The sequence below is a fragment of the Microtus oregoni genome, unplaced genomic scaffold (assembly GCF_018167655.1).
Source record: "Microtus oregoni isolate MIOR12 unplaced genomic scaffold, Mior012 000068F_ref0000429, whole genome shotgun sequence".
Lineage (NCBI taxonomy): Eukaryota > Metazoa > Chordata > Mammalia > Rodentia > Cricetidae > Microtus > Microtus oregoni.
This window is the reverse complement of record NW_024543975.1, coordinates 1,858,695-1,877,769: the sequence shown is the minus strand read 5'-3', so window position 1 is coordinate 1,877,769 and position 19,075 is coordinate 1,858,695. Positions and strand designations below refer to the sequence as shown.

The window sequence follows — 19,075 nt, the reverse complement described above, 5'->3', positions numbered from 1 at the left end:
TACCATGTGCACTTTGTACACAGTCTCTCTCTGTCTCACACACACAGACACATGCTTCTCCATCCATGTACTGTGGTACCATGAGCAATCTGTACACAGTCTCTCTCTGGCTCACACACATACAGACACATGCTTCTCCATCCATGTACTGTGGTACCATGAGCAATCTGTACACAGTCTCTCTCTGGCTCACACATACAGACACAATGCTTCTCCATCCATGTACTGTGGTACCATGTGCACTTTGTACACAGTCTCTCTCTGTCTCACACATACAGACACATGCTTCTCCATCCATGTACTGTGGTACCATGTGCACTTTGTACACAGTCTCTCTCTGTCTCACACATACAGACACATGCTTCTCCATCTATGTACTGTGGTACCATGAGCAATCTGTACACAGTCTCTCTCTGTCTCACACATACAGACACATGCTTCTCCATCCATGTACTGTGGTACCATGAGCAATCTGTACACAGTCTCTCTCTGTCTCACACATACAGACACATGCTTCTCCATCCATGTACTGTGGTACCGTGTGCACTTTGTACACAGTCTCTCTCTGTCTCACACATACAGACACATGCTTCTCCATCCATGTACTGTGGTACCATGAGCAATCTGTACACAGTCTCTCTCTGGCTCACACATACAGACACAATGCTTCTCCACTCATGCATGCACGCACACACGTGCACATGCAAAGTTTTTAAAAAATCAGATAGAAAATCTGAGGTGGGAGGAAGCAGTTATAGACAAACTAAGATTAATATGAAGTTGATCATTGGTTCACTGGGCCATAGGTATGTGAAGATTTGTTCCTGGTTTTTTATTTTTTTCATTTTTACTTTTTATTCTAAGAAGATTTAAAAACTTCTGGAAAGATGGTGACTGAGCAGGCACTTGATAAATGTACATTCCTTTCAGTGGCACTAGGAGAAGAGTGTCCTCCATGTTCTTCACTTAGTGTACACACTCGTGTGTTGTGTGTGTCTCAGTTCATTTCGCCGCTGTCAGTTATGCGCTGTCTATGCGCCGGTTCACTTGCTCATTCTCCTGGAGGTTAATGTTTATGTTTTACTACCAGATAGCACAAACACTAGTAAGGCCACCATGAGCGCCAGCCACTCTTCTCTTGAGGATTACTGCCTCAAAAGGCAGACATATCTTTAGTACTGAGCTTGTTGACGAATAGTTTTTCCGAAAGGATTGTGCCGGTCTGGTACTTCTGGAAAGTGGGAGACTGTCAGTTTCTTTATATTTCACCGGCACTTGATATTTTGGTCTTGGTCTTTTCAATTTGAGATGTGATGAGTGGTTAATTCTAAATTTGAATACTGGTATTGCTTATTTATATATTTATTTATTTTACTAGTAATTTAAAGTGTTTAAGTTTTATTGTTCATAAAAACTTAGGAGTCAGATATTGGGGTAAAAACCTGATAGATCAAGAAAGTGGCAGAGGAATGACCAACTGATACCCCTTCCCAGATTGAAACACAAGTGTATATTTTTGTTTTGTTTTGTTTCTGTGTTTTTGTTTTGTTTTATGAGACAGGGTTTTTCTGTGTGGACAGTCTTAGCTGTCCTGGAACTAGCTCTTGTAGACCAGGCTAGCCTCGACCTCACAGAGATCCACCTGCCTTTGCCTCAAGTGCTGGGATTAAAGGTGTGCACTACCGCCGCCCCAAGTAAATCTTTCTAAGCCACTTGCTCCCCTTTCCTACGTCTCTCTATTGTATCATATCGTGGGTCCTCCAAATTCTTTATGGTCAGCTTGTCTTTTCCCCCTGATTCAAGGTTAACTTTAACAGTTTTAGAGTGTCACAGTGCAGGCAAGTATTCTGCAACAGGAATTGAACCTAGGGCCTTGTGCATGAGAAGTCCTGTGCTTTACCACTATGCTTCATGTCCAGCTCTGGATATTGTTTTTCCCATCAAATATTGTGCTAGTGTTCTTGGGCATGCTGGTGTTCTCTAGCTGGACCACTTCCTTGTTGTAGTTCTTAAGCTAAACTATTCTTCTTCTCTTTCTCAGTTGTTACAGGTGGCACTGATGGAATTGGAAAATCATATGCAGAAGAGGTAAGTGCTTTTTAGAGTCTGTTTTAAAAATAAGGAAAAAATAATCTCTCAAATAGTAGTTTTGATGAAAATTTTATTACAGTCATTTTGTTTTATTTATTAGACAGGATTTCACTGTGTATCCTTGGCTAGCCTGGAACTCTATGTGGACCAGGCTAGCTTCAAACTCACAGAGATCCTCTGCCTTCTGAGTACATATATTTAAAGACTTTAATTTATTTTTATTTATGTGTGCGTGTGTGTGTGTGTGTGTGTGTGTTTATACCACACAGGACGGCAGAAGAGGGCATTGAATCTTCTAGCTAGACTTAAAGGCAGTTGTGAGAAGCCTAATGTGGATTCTGGGAACTGACTTTGGGTCCTCTGCAAGAGCAGTATACTCTTAACTGCTGAGCTAGCTTTCTAGCCCACATTTATTTATTTGTGTATGTAGGTTTGTAGATGCATGCACACAGCATACTTGTGGAAGTCAGAGGACAACTTTTGCGGGTTTCTTTCCTTCTAACACACGGGTCCTGGAGATCAAACTCAAGTCAGCAGGCTTGTTTGCGAAGGTGCTTTTCCTCACTGGGCCGTCTTGCTGGCTGCAGTCCTTGTCTAGGGAGTGGCTCTACTACCGAGGTGTACTCTCAGCTCCTTATAAAGTGACACTTTGAAAAATGCAAGGCTGTTGTTTGGCAGACAAAATTGAATTTGTCTCCTTATTATTAAATTCAGGGCAAACATATTTAGCAAAAATGGTAATAAAAGTGATATTAATCCTTCTGACCTCATCCTACCAAGAGGCTCAACACACTGATGTGCTCCATATTGATGGTGTTAAGGCAGACAATTCATTACGGTGTTGTTTATCACAATTCTTCATTATATTAGTAATAGGGAATATATGCATACTGTGGGACTATATACCATATTTTCTAGCTAATTTCTAGCTACTGGGTTTTTCACACCCATTGATTTTGCCTGAATTAGTTTACTGTAAAGTTTAAATAGTGCTTTTCTAATATATCTTTCTCTGTAGCCTAACCTAGTCTAGAACTTATTATGTAGCTCAGGCTGACCTCAATTCTATAATCCCTATAAAATTACAGCCATGACCCATCATGCTCAGTTGGTGTTTTCTATAAATAAGAGCTTTTCCTTGCTCCTCCTCCTTTGTTAATTGTTTCTCTTTTTTCTTAAAGTATCACTGTGGACTAATGGATTCTTTAGTGGTTTTATAGCAGATTAATTTAGTGAATTACCAGGCCTTGTTATTTTTATAAAAAATGATCTTCTGCAGCCTCATTTGCAATATTACTTGTTACTTAATAAAAGCTGACTTCGGATTTATAACTGGGAATTAGTGTACTGAATCACTTCTGTTTCATATTACCCAGAGTGTTGCTCACTTGTAAACTGTCTGATAGTTCAGTACAAAGTTTTGTACTTATTTGTACTACCTTTGTATTTATTTGTCTCTGGGACAGGGTACATCACTGTGAATGTTTGTTACTCTGTGCAATATTACATAGTGTTAAGTACATATGTATATAGACGATTCTCTTCAAGAAATTATTTGTTAATGTATTCATTAGCAATAGTTAATGTACTTTATCTTGATTGCCCTTTAATCTTAATGTCTGTGTTACTTATTCCTGTGACAAATACCTGAGCAAAGAAAACCTAAGGAAAGCTTAGTTTGGTTTCCAGTTCAAGGTGGAGAAGTCATGACAGAAGACCTCCAGGCTGCTGATTATCTTACACCTCTATTATCTATTATATCTTTAGTCAAGAAGTAGCACTACTTGTGCTCAGTTTTTTAACAGTGGTCCTAGGACCCCAGCCCAAGGGATGGACTGCCCATGTTTCCTGTGGGTATCTCTCCTTAGTTGGATGGCCTGCCCATGTTTCCTGTGGGTATCTCTCCTTAGTTAAACTTTTCCAGAGTCATCCCCATAGACACACCCGAAATATGCTTCCATGGGGATTCCAAATGCAGTTGAGAGTGAAGATTAACTATCCAGCCCCAAATACATTATTTTAAGATTGATTGTATTTATAGGAACTGATGACATTTTGACTGTACTTTTCGTTGTTGGTCCACTGATACCTGTTTTATGTATCTAGCCTATGACAGCTTTTCAAATCCTAAATTTGAAATTACAGAAGTTGTGGACATCTAACAATGTGAAAAAAAGCCCACACCATGTATTTAGGCCTAAAAAAAAGTACAAATCATCATTCTTCCAAAATGGTTTGAGATTCCAGTGCTTTGTTAGAAACCTAGGGTTCTGGGAAATCAGTGTTCCGTTTGGATTGCCAGCTCTTGATACTTTTTTTTAAGTTTGACTTACCACCTGGTCAGGTTTTCTTAAATGGGAATATATCTAATTTCTGTTTTAGAATAAACGTCACAGATGTGATTCATGTCTCTTTTATTGTTTTCAGTTAGCAAAGCGTGGAATGAAGATTGTCCTAATCAGCAGGTCCCAGGATAAACTGAACCAGGTTTCCAGCGCAATCAGTAAGTTTTCACATTCTAAATCCGGACCACCACGGTGGTGTAGCCAGTTGAAGTGGCACACTCCTCTCATGCTATAAATGCTGAATCTGCCTTCCATATTGCTAACAACACGTCTTAAATGTCTAATATAAAATTTTTAAAAATTGAGATATAGTCTTAAATTCTGTACATAGCATATTGGCTTTGAACTTGGGATCCTTCTAAATCAGCATCCTGAATGCTAAGATTATGATTTTTTTTAACTTAGAAATTTTTATTACTCTTCTGAAAGTTCATGAATTCATTTTAGAATTATTGTGATTTGACTAAAATGACTTTTAATGACACATTTAATTAAAATAAGAGTTAAATTGTAATTATTTTGTCATTTTCTACTAAAATAAATTACTTATTTTAAAAATATCCTGAAATATTTTGAATTCCAGTCTTTTTCAACACATAAAACATGTGATTGAGAGCCACTGGAACAGGAACTAGCATGTGTGACCGGGACGCTGCTTCAGTCTTTTGTGTTAGTTAGCTACACTTGGTCTGTACCTGAATTCTGACACATGAACAGTCTCTCAGCTGACTTTCCTAAACTTGCAGCTATATAATCAGTGCTGTTCATTTCCTTGGTAAATCAGTGTGCTAACTATCTGTAGGGCTCATGCTTCTGGATGTGGTATGTGATGCTTGTATGTTTATACGTTGTTTCAGTCACATTGCTTTCTACCCAAGAATGAGTTGTGTTTGTCTGTGAACTTACACTGGGGTTCATATTCTGAAAGGATGAGGTATTATTGTAAAAAGGAGGGTTATTTCTTTAAAGACTGTTGCTGGCTCTGAAAAATAAGTTCTCACAGAAATTCCTTTCCAATTTGCTTGACTAAGATTGAATATAAAATACTTGAAAACTTTTAAGTAAACTTGTAAGAAGTAAGGAAAAATTTGGTTTCTGGTTGTGTCTTGTTTGCTGTGGTTCTTTGTGTCTTAAAAGAAATGAAAGTATAGCCAGGCAGTGGTGGCACACACCTTCAATTCAGGAGGCAGAGGTAGGCAGATCTCTGTGAATTCTAGGCCAGCCTGGTCTACAAGAGCTAGTTTCAGGACAGGATGCTAAGAATCAAACTGTGTTTCTTGGAAATAACAGTAAGTGCTTTATCCACTGGGCCATTTCTCATGTTTCTTCCTTGGGACTCAGGTTTTTGACCTCTGGTGTGTGGTTAGGGATATTAGATAACCTTAGGAAAAGTAGGAACCGCTTAAAATTTAAAATTTTATTATTGTAATTAAAACACTGTCATGGTGGAATATAATGTAGAACCAATTAATATGATTTAGTCATGGTTATCCTGGGGGCATGAGCCTTATTAGTATACCAAAGGTACTGGAAACTCTCTAGAGACCTTCATAAATTATTTTTTAAAATTGCTGCCATTTAACAAGAGTACTCTGTATTTAGAGACATAATCTTAGAAAACATTTTATTTTCAGTCTGTCATTGCAGAGGATCAAAGATCTGTTTCATTCATCTTCAGAAGTGTGACATATCAGATTGTATTCATTGTTAGTTACACCTTGCCTACACACAGTTGACCAGGATGTTGACCATCTTCAGTGATTGAATAGAGCAACTCTCAGCAGAGAGCAGAGCTAAAAGAAAGTATGGAGAATGTATGCGTATGTGGTCTCCTGCTCAGTAGTGCTGCCTGGTGTCTGCCTAGAAATATATATACATATATTTATATATATTATAATATATATTTATATATATTTATATATATTTATATATATTATATATTTATATATTATAAATATATATATACATATATATATATGGTGAAAAATGTATTCTAGCAAATAATTTTATTCTTAAATTGGGTCCAAATTTGTAAAGAGATTTTAAAAAACATAAAGAGTTGCTAGGAAATTAGTTATATCACAGTATAAGCCTAAGTCATAGGTGGCCAAGAATAGAGGTGGCTGTGCGCTTAGTTTAGAGTGACAGAGGTCAAGGAAAGAGCCATTGCAAGACACAAACTTCTCAAAATATGTTCAGCAGCAAGTGGCAGCGTCAACATAGCAGCTCAAAAAAGGTAACAGACTGTTTTAGAAGGGAGTGTTCTGAGGAAATCCGGAGCCTTGACTTGCCAGGGTGGAGAATGACAAGACAGGATATTTTTTTATATTCTCAAAGATCAATTTCCCATCAACAACTGGTTTCAGTCTGTTTAATTCATGAGCACTTTTTATTTCAATGTCTTATATTCCAATTTTACATAAATTTAGACAAGTTAGCATTTCCAATTTTGCCTTAAAATATGTTAACTTTACATAGTGTTGCTGTAAGTTGGTACACATGACAGTCACGTTGAGTTTGCCATCCTAATTTGAGTTTTCTTTATGAACTTTTATCTTTAGAATTTGTCCACATAACCAAAGATGCTTCATTATTTAACCAACCTTGATTTGTGGCTGTATTTTATAGTTAAGAACCATAGAGATTATATTTAGATTGACCTTACAGCGCAGTCGAATCATCATTGGTACCACCTTTGTCAAACAGATGGCATTTGATTTCTCCACAGGTTGTGCAAAGTTACTGAGTTTAAATGGTTTGTAGCACGAAAGTTTAGAGTTAACTTACAGAGTGATTGTTTATCCCTGTAATCTCAGCATTCGAGAGGCAGAGCGAGTACAAGGGATGGAAGGCCAGCCTGGGCTGCACAACTGGTTTAAGGTAGTCAGACTCACCATTTCTGTAAGAATTGACCTTTCTGAAACTGTGAGCCCATTTCAAGCATTAGAACAGTTGCCATTGTCTGATAATTCTCATTCATTTCCTTTTATTAGCTTTAGAAAGTACATTAACTAGTGTCTATAAACTATTTAGATTCTCTTTTACATGTAAAGGAGCCAATAATCTGAATTGAAATCTGCTGGGTTAAAATCTATTAATTCATTCTTTGCTTTCTATTAATCATGCTCTTTTACAATTTTTAATAAATCATTATTTTATTTTTATTTCTTCTTAAGTGGTCATCTATATCCTTAGACATATAAACTATTTGTAATGACTTGATGTTTGTGTACTGGATCCTCAGATCAGAAGGGATAGCTAGGCTGAGTTTCACGTCTCTTCACCACCTCAGAGAATCTCTCCAGGCTGTAGTGACGACAGTCATGGGGCTCAACCACTTGTTTCATTTCTTTAAGGGGGCACTGTTATCAGATGAGAAAATATTGCTTCATATATTTTTCCAGTTTGAAACAAAAGAGTAATTTTTGTCTTATGCTGCGAAAGGCAGCAGATGTATGGACCTTCTCTGCCACCCCCTTTTTAAAACCATTCATTGCTGATAAATGTTTGGTTTTTTTGCACAGGGCTATAAATGTTTTGGTTTACATCAGATTCTAAAGAGAGAAGGCCCAAGTCCTGCATTTTTTGCAGCAAACTTGACCTCATTCAGCAGCATGTGGGCACTTCTCAGATGTTGTGTTGCTGGCTATGGTGCTCTTGTGGAACTCACTGACTTCACCAAGTAGAGCTTATTTCAGCTCCGCTAGTGCTTGTTACCAGTCATTTACTGATAGAGAGAACAACATCTGTAATATGGGTGGGTTTTGTTAGAAACGTGCAGACCTCCCAGTTAGTCGACCCAGCCAAATAAGGATGTGCTGGTTTGCATCTCCAATTAAGTCAGCTGCTTGAATGTTGCTCTTCTGCAGCTGGCATGAGGCATGTGGGAGTGCCCTGTATCATGGCCAGACACTGGCTGCACCTCTTAATTAAAATGTTTGCCTATGTTTCTGTAAAACAGCAAGTGGTCTTTGCAATTGGATTATTGATGGTTCCATGACTTTTGTATAAAAAGGCCCTCTTTTTGGGGGATTGGAAATTTGGGACCAAGATACTCTGAAGTTAGTCTAAACTAAGTGGATGGTTGGTGTTTCTCCTCTTGCCTGTAGGCTTGAGCCCTCAGTGGATAATTGTAATTGTACAGTCTACACCTAAAAGAATTTGTAGAAAGGCATATTCTTTGAAATTTTCATAGAATGCAGTAATTTTATATGAGACTTGCTTAATTTTTCATCAGAAAGAGAAAAATACTTTGAAACTTTAATATAAATGGTTATTTTAAAATGAAATTATATATGTTCTTTCCAATTACCAGTTATTCAGTTAATCTCATTTGCCCATTACTTATTAATGCAGCTTTTGCTAGATACTAAACTTAAAATCAGTTACTGAGGTGATTTAAATACCTAGTCCAGTATGCAATACTATAAACTAAAACTATGAGGAACTTTCACACATGATTTACTTAGTTCCTTCTCATTTGTAAAAACAATTCATTACTATTGAGAGGACAGATACGTATAAGTTTTCACTGTGTTTCCCTTACGTTTAATACTGTAGAAATGTCCAGTCTAAGGCAGACTTACTGGAGTGTTTCAAAACATATATGCTACAATGTAACTATATCCCCATTGCTGAATATTCAATTATAGACATACATAGTTTGGAAAACATACTCATGTGTTAAAATGCTTTTTAAAAATGTTACTTGTATGAGTATGCGTACATGCGTGGAGGTCAGAGGACAACTTGGGGGCATTGGTCTCTCCTTTCATGTGGGTGACAGACCTGGCAGTCTGTGCCTATATCTGCTGAACAATTTTACTAGCCCCTGCTCCATGATTTTATTTTAATCTTCTCTATTTTATGAACATCTGATAGGTTAATTTATTTTATATATCCAGAAACCCAAGTTTGAAAGACCAAGTAATACGTAAATTAGTGGCAGAAGTAGACATAGTTCATACTTCATTTTGTGCTTTCCGTTACTCAGCATTGTTAAATATACTGAAAATGGTTAGTTAACTGGTAACTTCTGTAAGATACAGCTCAAAATGCAACATCAAGAGGAGAAATGCAGCTTGACTTGTGATAGTATCATTGCATCTTTAAGAGACAGACACATCTTGATTAAAATAGGTCACTTGTCCTTGTCTTACCATTTTGGATTAGTAAGGGATACCTAAAGACAACTTTGTGTCTGTTACACTTTTGGTAAAAGCAGATGGTCTTGCACTAACCATTGCAGCATTTCCTAATGTGCAGTGAAATGAGCAGCTGTGTTTTAACCCTTAGAACAACTGTGAAGACAGAGACCTATTCAGATTACCCAGGACCGCTTAGCAGGCTATGAAACTAAGCTTCAGTCATAGGCTTATGAAGTCATATGAAGACTTCAGTCATAGTTCCAGTTTAGTTTTCCTGTTTTTAACAGTTCTTAAGCCTTCCAACCCTCTAGTTTATGGTGTTACTTTCTAATCTAAAAGCTCATTTAGTATGAATTTTGTTTTCTAGCCTTGTCATTTAAGTCAGAGCTTATGATTCTGAATTAATGGTGGATGCCGCTCTCACTAACCTCTGCTAGAAATTCTTTATTAATCTTTGTGTACCATTTAGTAGTGGTTGTATAAACAGATGTTGGACCAGCAATGTGAGGGCACTCTCCTGGCTAGGGCTTGGATCTTTCTCAATTACTGTTGATCACTTTGATCAATTTTTACATAGTCACCTGTCCCAGGTAATATTGAACTCTGTGTGGACAGTGCTTTCCCTATCTGTCCTGCTGCTATGGCATAGTAACATAGTTATTATTTTGGCCTTCCATATTTAATGACCTTTATATACGTACTCTTTATATATGGGGTTACTTAAACTTAAGCACTACAGTATCAGCACAGTTGGTCAGAGTAACAAAACTAAAGGGCTAAGGGTTAAGGATCATATACATCATGGATATGCTGGACCAAGCTCTGAGTCACACACATCCCATGCATGATAGAGCCTGATGGAATGCAGTTTTATTAGGCCACTCACAAGGTATACAATTTAAAACTCGAGGACAGATTATTTCTGAAATTTAGCGTTCAATGTATTCTGATTACACTTGGTAGTGGGCAGCAGACGGCACCATCAGCACAGCCACGTGCAGGCTCTGCTGAGGGTGCTTTAGCAAGTTCTGCGTTCTCCTGGAAAAGGGCCTGTGGTGAGGAGTTTCAGAAGCCATTGTTAGAAAGAGCCCCCACATTGCTGTGCCGCTGTCATTGCTCCCAAGTCTGTGTATATCTTACTTTTCCTTCTCCTCAGAGAAAGACGTGTTTGCCTCTCTAAAAAGACAGCCCTCTCTTGGCATCTCAGTCCTATCTCTTGCCTGGGTCCTTGGGGAACTGTTTATATTAGCAGTCTCTTGGTATATCTCTAACTAATACTCTGTAGATGGCTTACCTTTTGTTTTAAAAAATCAAGTATTTTTTCATCACATAAATTTTAATTTATAGTTTTTTCCTAAAAATGTAACGATCTGCCGGGCGATGGTGGCGCACGCCTTTAATCCCAGCACTCGGGAGGCAGAGGCAGGCGGATCTCTGTGAGTTCGAGACCAGCCTGGTCTACAAAGCAAGTTCCAGGACAGGCTCCAAAGCCACAGAGAAACCCTGTCTCAAAAAAAAAAACCAAAAAAAAAAAAAAAAAGTAACAATCTGGGCTGAGAGATAGCTCAGTGGTTAAGAGCATTGCCTGCTCTTCCAGGGTTCTGAGTTCAATTCCCACATGGTGGCTCACAACCATCTGTAATGAGGTCTGGTGCCCTCTTCTGGCCTGCAGACATACACACAGACAGAATATTGTATTTTTTTTAAATGTAAAGATCTTTGATTCCTGGGTGGGCCCATTGTTCTTGTGTAGCACGATTAATAAAAGCCCAGAGACAGAAATTGGGGCTCAACCTGAAGGTCAGAAAAACAAAATAGCCAGCCACTGTCTCTTATCTCTACCTCACTCTTGAAATAATGATCTGCCTCCAGGAAATCTGAAGATGAGACTGATACCGAGAGCTGTCTCCTCTTGTTTTATAAGCCTACTTCTGAGATTAAGGGCGTGCACCACTACTACCTGGTTTCTATGGTAAGATAGTGTGGCTGCTGGGATTAAAGGTGTGTGTCATTGTTGCCTGGTTTATAAGGCTGGCCAGTGTGACTGTTTTACTTTTCTGATCTTCAGGCAAGCTTTATTTATTAAAATACAAATGAAATGCCACTACATTTCCCCTTTTTGTCTAAAATAAAAAAGGCCATTCTAATATAAGAAAAGTTATATACAATAAGTACAATAACAATATGCAATATATACAGTCAATAAATATATCAACAATGTCTAGTCCATTTGCCCAATGTTCCTGCAGGGTTACTATCAGCTGGAGATATGACAGAGTTGTCCTTCAGATGGAATACATCACATCATGTTTTCTGTAGCCCCTCATACTCAGTGTTGCTCAGTAACATACTTGACCCAGAGGGTATTAAATGTGCAACCTTTCAGCTATTAAGATTTCTTGGCATGCATAAAAAGAAATTCGGCATTGTTTATATGATAAAAGCATTTTAGGCTTTACCTTATTTTCAGTAAGATGTATTTCTTCTGTTTTTAAACTTGGGGTCATTAACTGTGCCCCTAACCATGTCCAACCACCCATTCTTAGTAAGACAATCAAAAGAGTGAAATTAAAAGTGAAAAACAGAAAAAGGAGATTTAATCAGTATGGCTGCATTGGAAAGTGGGACCAGGAGATGTGTTGAAGATGCTCCAAGTCCTTAAATAAGATAAAAGTTTAAATAGACTGACAACGATATGCATATCTAATCTAAGCAGACCATCAAGGTGTGGCCTGCCTACCTCTGACCCATCATTTCTGGGCTTCAGTCTCATCATGTAAAATTGTTAAAGCTGTGTGAATCTCTTTCAGTGAGATTAGTTTCCCCTCTGACTGATACCCTTTCTTTCTCCTATCATGAGAGTCCTAAGAAAATGGACATTTCTTTAGGTTCCATTATTTCAATAGTCTGATAGTCAAATTTGGTTTCACTTCTAGTAGGGTATCTTAATACAATATACACATTTTCCATTAATTTTGCTTTTGGATCATAATAGAAGCATTCCTAGAAATGGTACTACAACTACCATATATGCTTAGAACCCTGGAGACCTGTGGAATGCATATGGAAGTCACTGACTGGTTGTGACTGACTAGTAGTCTCATCAGTCACTCTTGCTGTCTCCCCAAGCCCTACAGCTGCTTAGCTTCTGCTCATATTACTGTTTACTTTTAGTTTCTTTAAGCTTCATAGCACATTGCATGATACAATAGTTTTTATCTTGACGTTTGACTTTAACAAGAATTACGTTTTTGAAATTTTCCATGTGTTTAAATGTAGCTGTAGTTCATTTATTTTATTCGGTTTACAGATATGCCATAATTTAGTTAGATTTCTTTTGCTGACGTTTGAGTTCATTCCAGTTTAATACCACTAACAGTAGCAATCTTATTGTTTAGGGGCAACATGTTCCGTTCTTATTGGCCTTAGTTCATCCAGAGTAGACTCATATTCTTGAAGTGTAGTGACAACCTTTTCTAAAGAATATGGTGTTGCTGTTTCTCTCAGGTTCTTTGGTACATAGGTAACAAGTGCAGTGTTGAAGATCATGGTGTGCAAGTCCAGCAACAGAGCCAGAATCAGCTCCTGAACCTTAAGTCTCTCTGTGTACAGTCATCTTAAAAGCAGAACCAGATGCAACAATGATCTCTGAGACTAGTAGTCTATTTTTATGTCTTAACTTCTGGCACCTTTTGAGAATTTTAAACTCAACAGGATATAGATATTTCAAAACCTCACAACCAACCTTTTTACTTATCTGCTTTGAATTTTCATTCTATGAAGTATCTGTGAGTTGGTTCACCAGGAAGCATCCCTTTGTTTGGCATGTTTCCAAATGCTGAGTCACCAACAGCAAGAGCCTTCACTGTGCATCCTAAAAAAACTATGTTAATGGCAGAGGCTGAATATGCTGCACGTTGTTCATTAATTGGGAAGTTAGCCATCTTTTGATCCCCCTTCTCCCATTCCAGTTTTCTCTTTTTTCTTTTTAATTTTTTTGTTTTACTTAAAAAAAATACCAATCCAAATTCCCACTCCCTCCCGTCCTCCCAGTCCCCTCCCTCTCCCTCCACAGACCCTCCCACCCCATCCCTCCAACCCTAATGGAGTGCCATGCACCCTGCCCTGTGGAAAGTCCAAGGCCCTCTCTACTACATCTAGGTTGAGCAAGGTTTACATCCAAAGGGAATAGGGTCCCATGAAGCCGGTATATGCAGTAGAGACACGTCCCAGTGTCACTATCAGCGGCCCCATATAAATAAACTGAAAGAAAAAGAAAACCATATGATCATTTCATTGGATGCAGAAAAAGCATTTGACAAAATTCAACACCCATTCGTGATAAAGGTCTTGGAGAGATTAGGGATACAAGGATCATATCTAAATATAATAAAAGCAATTTACAGCAAGCCGACAGCTCCAGTTTTCTTTTGAAGTTCATTCTTGAAAATGTCATAGAACAGATGCATGTTGATAGTTACATTATTTTTGTGGGGTTTTTTTTTCTGTTTTGTTTTTATTTGTTTTTGGCATTGCTTTCTTTCCAGCAACCATTCTGTCAGGTCTGAAGGGAAACCCCAAGCACTCCAAAACTGATTTGGTCCATAATGACAGTCTTGGCTCAGCTCACACTAAACTAGATTGCTGGTGGATACTTTCAACATTCCTCAGGAACCTGTGAAACAGTTTCTGTCTGCCAGGAAAAGTTACTTCCCTATCTCTTCTCTGGTGGATGAGGCATCTGGCTCCCTAGTGACATGCACCTCTGGTGCTTACCAAAGCCATTGCTAGTCCGCAGACTCCTCAGGTCTCTAGCATATGTACTTGCCATACATCTCAAAGCCCATACTAGCACTGTGACCATTCTTACCTCCTCTATTCTGAACTCCCAGACTGCTCCAGTCCAGGGGCTTTCCTCCTTGAAGCTATGCATCCTCCTTATATTGTACACGAGTTCCTCTCCACTGTTCTTGTTCTCTCTTCTCTGACAGAAGCCCCGACCATGTGCAGTCTGCTTCTTTGTTCTCTCCTCTGCTCTGGACTCTACTAGATGCCTCTGGAGTTCTCTCTCTTCCTTACAATAAAAACCTTCCCCCAGTGGAGTGCTATTTCCATGCTTGCTTTACTGTGCCCTCACACATTGATGTAGAGTACTAAAGTGCTGTTAATTAAAATTTTTCTTGTCCTGATTATAACTGACTTTTCTAGAAGGGCTTAGTGATCATTACATAGCAGCATATTCTCTGGTACTTTTGCAAGGTGCCTGGCTGTTCTTGGTAGATGAAGGAAATGAAGTACCACTATACTGAATCTAAGGGGTGCAAATGTGTCTAAGAGTTAAGTGTCTACAGTGCTGCTTTTTGACCATCTGTGGATGGGAATGAAGCCGTGGTAGCGACTACTTTTTCTTGGGTAGAACAAAGCCTCATGGGAAGATAGGCTGTTTCTAATTATGAATGGTATGGGGCAGTAAAATAAGAAGCTCCTAAGCCACTTCCATAATGTTTAGAAATCTCTTGAGGGATGCTTTATGGAGAAAGTTTTGTCTTTGTAGATTTAAGGAATGTTTTTGAATAAAAAAAAAGAATAAAAGGAGGATAGGACTACTCCTAGGTATGGTGGGGCCAGTTTATTGTAGAAGGAGAGCACAGCCAGAGACACCTAGAAGAGGCCACAGTGACCATGACCCTGAGCCAGGCCATGTGAGGAGAGGGGCCAGAGGAAGGAGAGTGCCAGAGAGGCTTAAAGGTAAAAGGGTAAAAGACCTCATAGCCAAAATGGATGGATTATATAGAAAGGAGTAGCTGGGAGGAGGGCACCTCAGCTAGGTGGACCCTGTAATGAGTAGGAACTGAGGGATGCTGGGAGAAACTGGAGTCCAAGTCAGCTTTGATATGTTAATGGGCCTCTCAGCTGCCACAGGTTTAAGACCTAACAATTTTGCTGTGTACTCTAGGCATTTTTTTAAAAGAACTATTTGAATTCATAGAAAATTGAATAAAAAGTACAGAACTCTTTCACATTCCTGCTGCGTGTCCCCCACCACCACCGCCAGATCTAAGTGCCTGATACTCCTTTTCACAATCTGGATCACATGCTGGGTGCTTTCCCTTCAGTCTAGGTCTGGATCAGAGTACTGTCCTGACTGATGGTCTTGTGCTGGCATGTCATTATCACCTGAACCCCTCAGCTGAGCTGAGATTGCACAGTACTTTGTAAGGGATAAATTTAGATATCAAGTTTTTGTTGTATGAACTGCTTATGTCTGCATTTGGTTAATTAGCTCAGCCTTTGACTTTTAAAAACACTGAAAAAGTAGCTTGCATTTTATTATTTTATTTTTGTAAGTTTAGACTTAAGTTTTTCAAAAATATATTTTGCTATATATTCCCATCATGAGTGTGAGAGGTGAACTGTAGCTAGAGTGCTAATATATATTTAGACTTTTACTCACATGAATAAAACTGTTGCTCATTAAACTGGGGTTTAAAGTGGAGTATTTTACTAATCTGTTTTCACCATGTAAGTGTGTGAGTTTATTAAGATGATATTCCCTAGCTAGGGCAAACCCCAAGTCTATCTCATATATTTGGTTACTCTTGAGGATTCTAGCTAATGTCCCAGCCAGTAACTAATGCCTGGAGAGACATCCATGTCCTGTGCCATGCAGAAGATAAAAACTTAATCTTATGAGCCTTTTTGTAGAGATAACGCCCTATGCTCCTGAGCAGAATTAGCACTTACAGAGAGAGAGAGAGAGAGAGAGAGAGAGAGAGAGAGAGAGAGAGAGAAATCACTACTTCTAAGCTAGAACAAGAAGAACCTAGAATATCTCTTTATGACAGAAAACAGTAAAGAAAATCCAAGGAATGAGGAGGTTGTATTAAAGAGACAAATTGAGCATTAAAATGGAAATGATAGGAACAAATTATAATCCATTAAATGAACAAGTGAAATCATCAACCCCTGTACCTAATAATTGTTTACCACTCTAAAGGCAGTGCAACTTGGGAGAAAGGAACCTAAAAATGAAGCAGAATAAATTCCATGCAATAGTCAACTTTATTCAGAGCATCAAATAACTTAGAATCTGAGGGTTAAGAGGAGTCATATGAGCAAAGCATATAGTCACAAGGGCAAGCCACTGGTGGGGACAAACTGTATGTGGCAGAAACATCTTTTTCATAGAGGCAAATAAACAAATAACAATAGTCAGCTGTAATGAATAATCTAAAACAAATTCACTCCACTATACCCGTGAGGGACATAAAAGTGCATTCTAAGAACAACTTGTTTTTTGAAGAAACTGAGGTCACAAGAATCTTCTTGTTTTCTTGGAGTTTTTTCATGATCACTAAGAAATCCCCTCACACCACTCCATACGTTGATATGTTCAGACAAATAATGAGTTGAAATTTTGAGGCAGAATGGAATTTCATATGGTGGCAAATCCCACAAAATGTCAAAGTTCTTGTGAATTTAAAAAAGAAATTAGCAAGTTTGCAGTGAGACGAACCTGGCAGACACCCCTTAAGAAGGTAGAGTAGTGGGACATGTCAGAATCCTGTGTTGCCTGCTAGGATGCAGGGAGAAGCACAGCATGGCTTCTGTGCTCTCCTTTCCACACGTACAGGGCCTGAAGCTACCATGGGAAATGAACACCCACATCTAGGGCACCAAAGGTCCTTGGCCTGTAATTTCCGGAGGGCCAGAGCATGAAGAGCCAAAGCAGTGAGAACATTGTTCCAGGTTGGCGAGGCTGGCAGTGGCGGCTGTCAGCACATGGTTTGCTACTCAGTATGTCTGCTATGGAGGCATGCAGCTGGAGGCCGCTTGATCGTTTCCTGGCCGCCTAGACTTTTGAAATAATCACACAGAAGCTATATTATTTAGAACACAGCTTGGCCTTTTGGCTTATGCATATTTCTTCCTCACTCTTATATCCTAAATTAGCCCATTTCTATTATTTTATATTTTACCACGGCTAGTAGCTTTGGTCTTTCCCCTCTGGAGGCTCCATGGCTTCTCTAGACTCCGCCTTCTTTCTCTCAGCATTCAGTTTGGTTTTTTCACCTACCTCTATTCTGCCCTGTCATAGGCTTAAGCAGTTTTTTTATTAACCAATGGCATTTACAGCATACAGAGGCAACTGCCCACATTAGAGGCAGTTGTTGAAAAAGTTGGTAAGTATGGAATAGACTTTGAAGATTCCAGTACTACATCAGGTTTTATTTCTTGATCTGGTTGGTTTTATTAAGGGACTATCTTGAGTAAGTACATGCTAAGCAAGCATTATCAAATGCTATAGTCTTCTGATCCTTTTACTGTAGCTTCTAAACATTTACTGAGGATCTGAAAATCTGTGTTTGTGTGCAGTGCAACCATTAATGTTTGTTTTCTTATTTAGTCAAATGGAAGATTTAAAAGAATAATATTTATTTAAGAATAATAACAGTAAATCTGTTACATGGTAATAGAAAACTTTTGGGGGAATAACTTTTGAAACAAAATTGAATAGAATGGCATTGGTATACTTTTTAAAAAAAAATCTCTTTAGTGTCTTACTTAGTAAAAGGTAATTGGATTTGCTTATCAATGTCTACAGTTTGTTGTTTTGACTGAATTGTAAGAAGAAAATCTAGCTTTACATAGATACATAGCAAAAATTTTAATAGCCACTTCAAGTAATTTTTGGTATTGTTTTGATATATCAAAACTGGATAACTAGGACCTAGCTTGATGGCCACTACATACAAAGCCTGAAGGCCTGAGTTTGAATCCCAGACCCTGCATAATGGAAAGAGATAGCTCACTCCCACACTTCTTCTTTGACTTCCGCAAGCACTCTGTAACACACAAATGTCCATAAATGCGTACAGATTTTTAAAAGTCTAGGTGGAGGCTTCTTACAAGTTTCTTTCATTATGGTTTCAGAAATAATAGTAATGAAATCTTCATAGTTGGTCACATTAAAACTCTTTGTCTACTTATACCTGGAATAGCTGTTGTATCTGCCATGATTTTATCCATTTGGGCTCTTGGAAATGTTGACTTGTATGAGTTGTTGTTTTTTTTTAAATTCGTTTAATTATTATTTGTCTTATTTATTTGTATATGTGTGTGCACTCACACATGTCACACATGTGGAGTTCAGAGAACCACTGGTGTAAGCCAGTTCCCTCCCTCTCCCATGTGGATTCCAGAGATTGAATTTGAGTTACCCACTGAGCCATCTCACTGGTATTATGATTGTTTGTACTGTGTCTGAGACCCAGGCTTGACTGGCCACACTGAAGGTGCTCAGAAGCCATAGGTGGCTCAAAATGTCATCCCAGACAGAAAGATTTAGACTTCAAAACCTCTGCCACCAGCACAGATGAACAATCTGTGGAACCAGTGTGGTGTTGGGCGCTCTTGGGAGGTGAAGACAGGAGGATTGGGAATTCAAGACCAGACCTTGTCTAGAAATGAGTAAGGAAATAAATAAGGGAG

The 19,075-nt window shown here is 38.5% G+C and overlaps 1 protein-coding gene across 1 annotated transcript in view; it reads left to right on the top strand.

Annotated features, from left to right (window-relative positions):
* Hsd17b12 (hydroxysteroid 17-beta dehydrogenase 12) overlaps positions 1–19,075 on the top strand; it is a 152,479-nt gene that overhangs the window by 58,603 nt on the left and 74,801 nt on the right. Inside the window, exons 2-3 of the mRNA XM_041641325.1 lie at positions 2,042–2,088; positions 4,519–4,594. Coding sequence (XP_041497259.1) covers positions 2,042–2,088; positions 4,519–4,594 — 123 coding nt within the window. The remainder of the gene's footprint in view (positions 1–2,041; positions 2,089–4,518; positions 4,595–19,075) is intronic.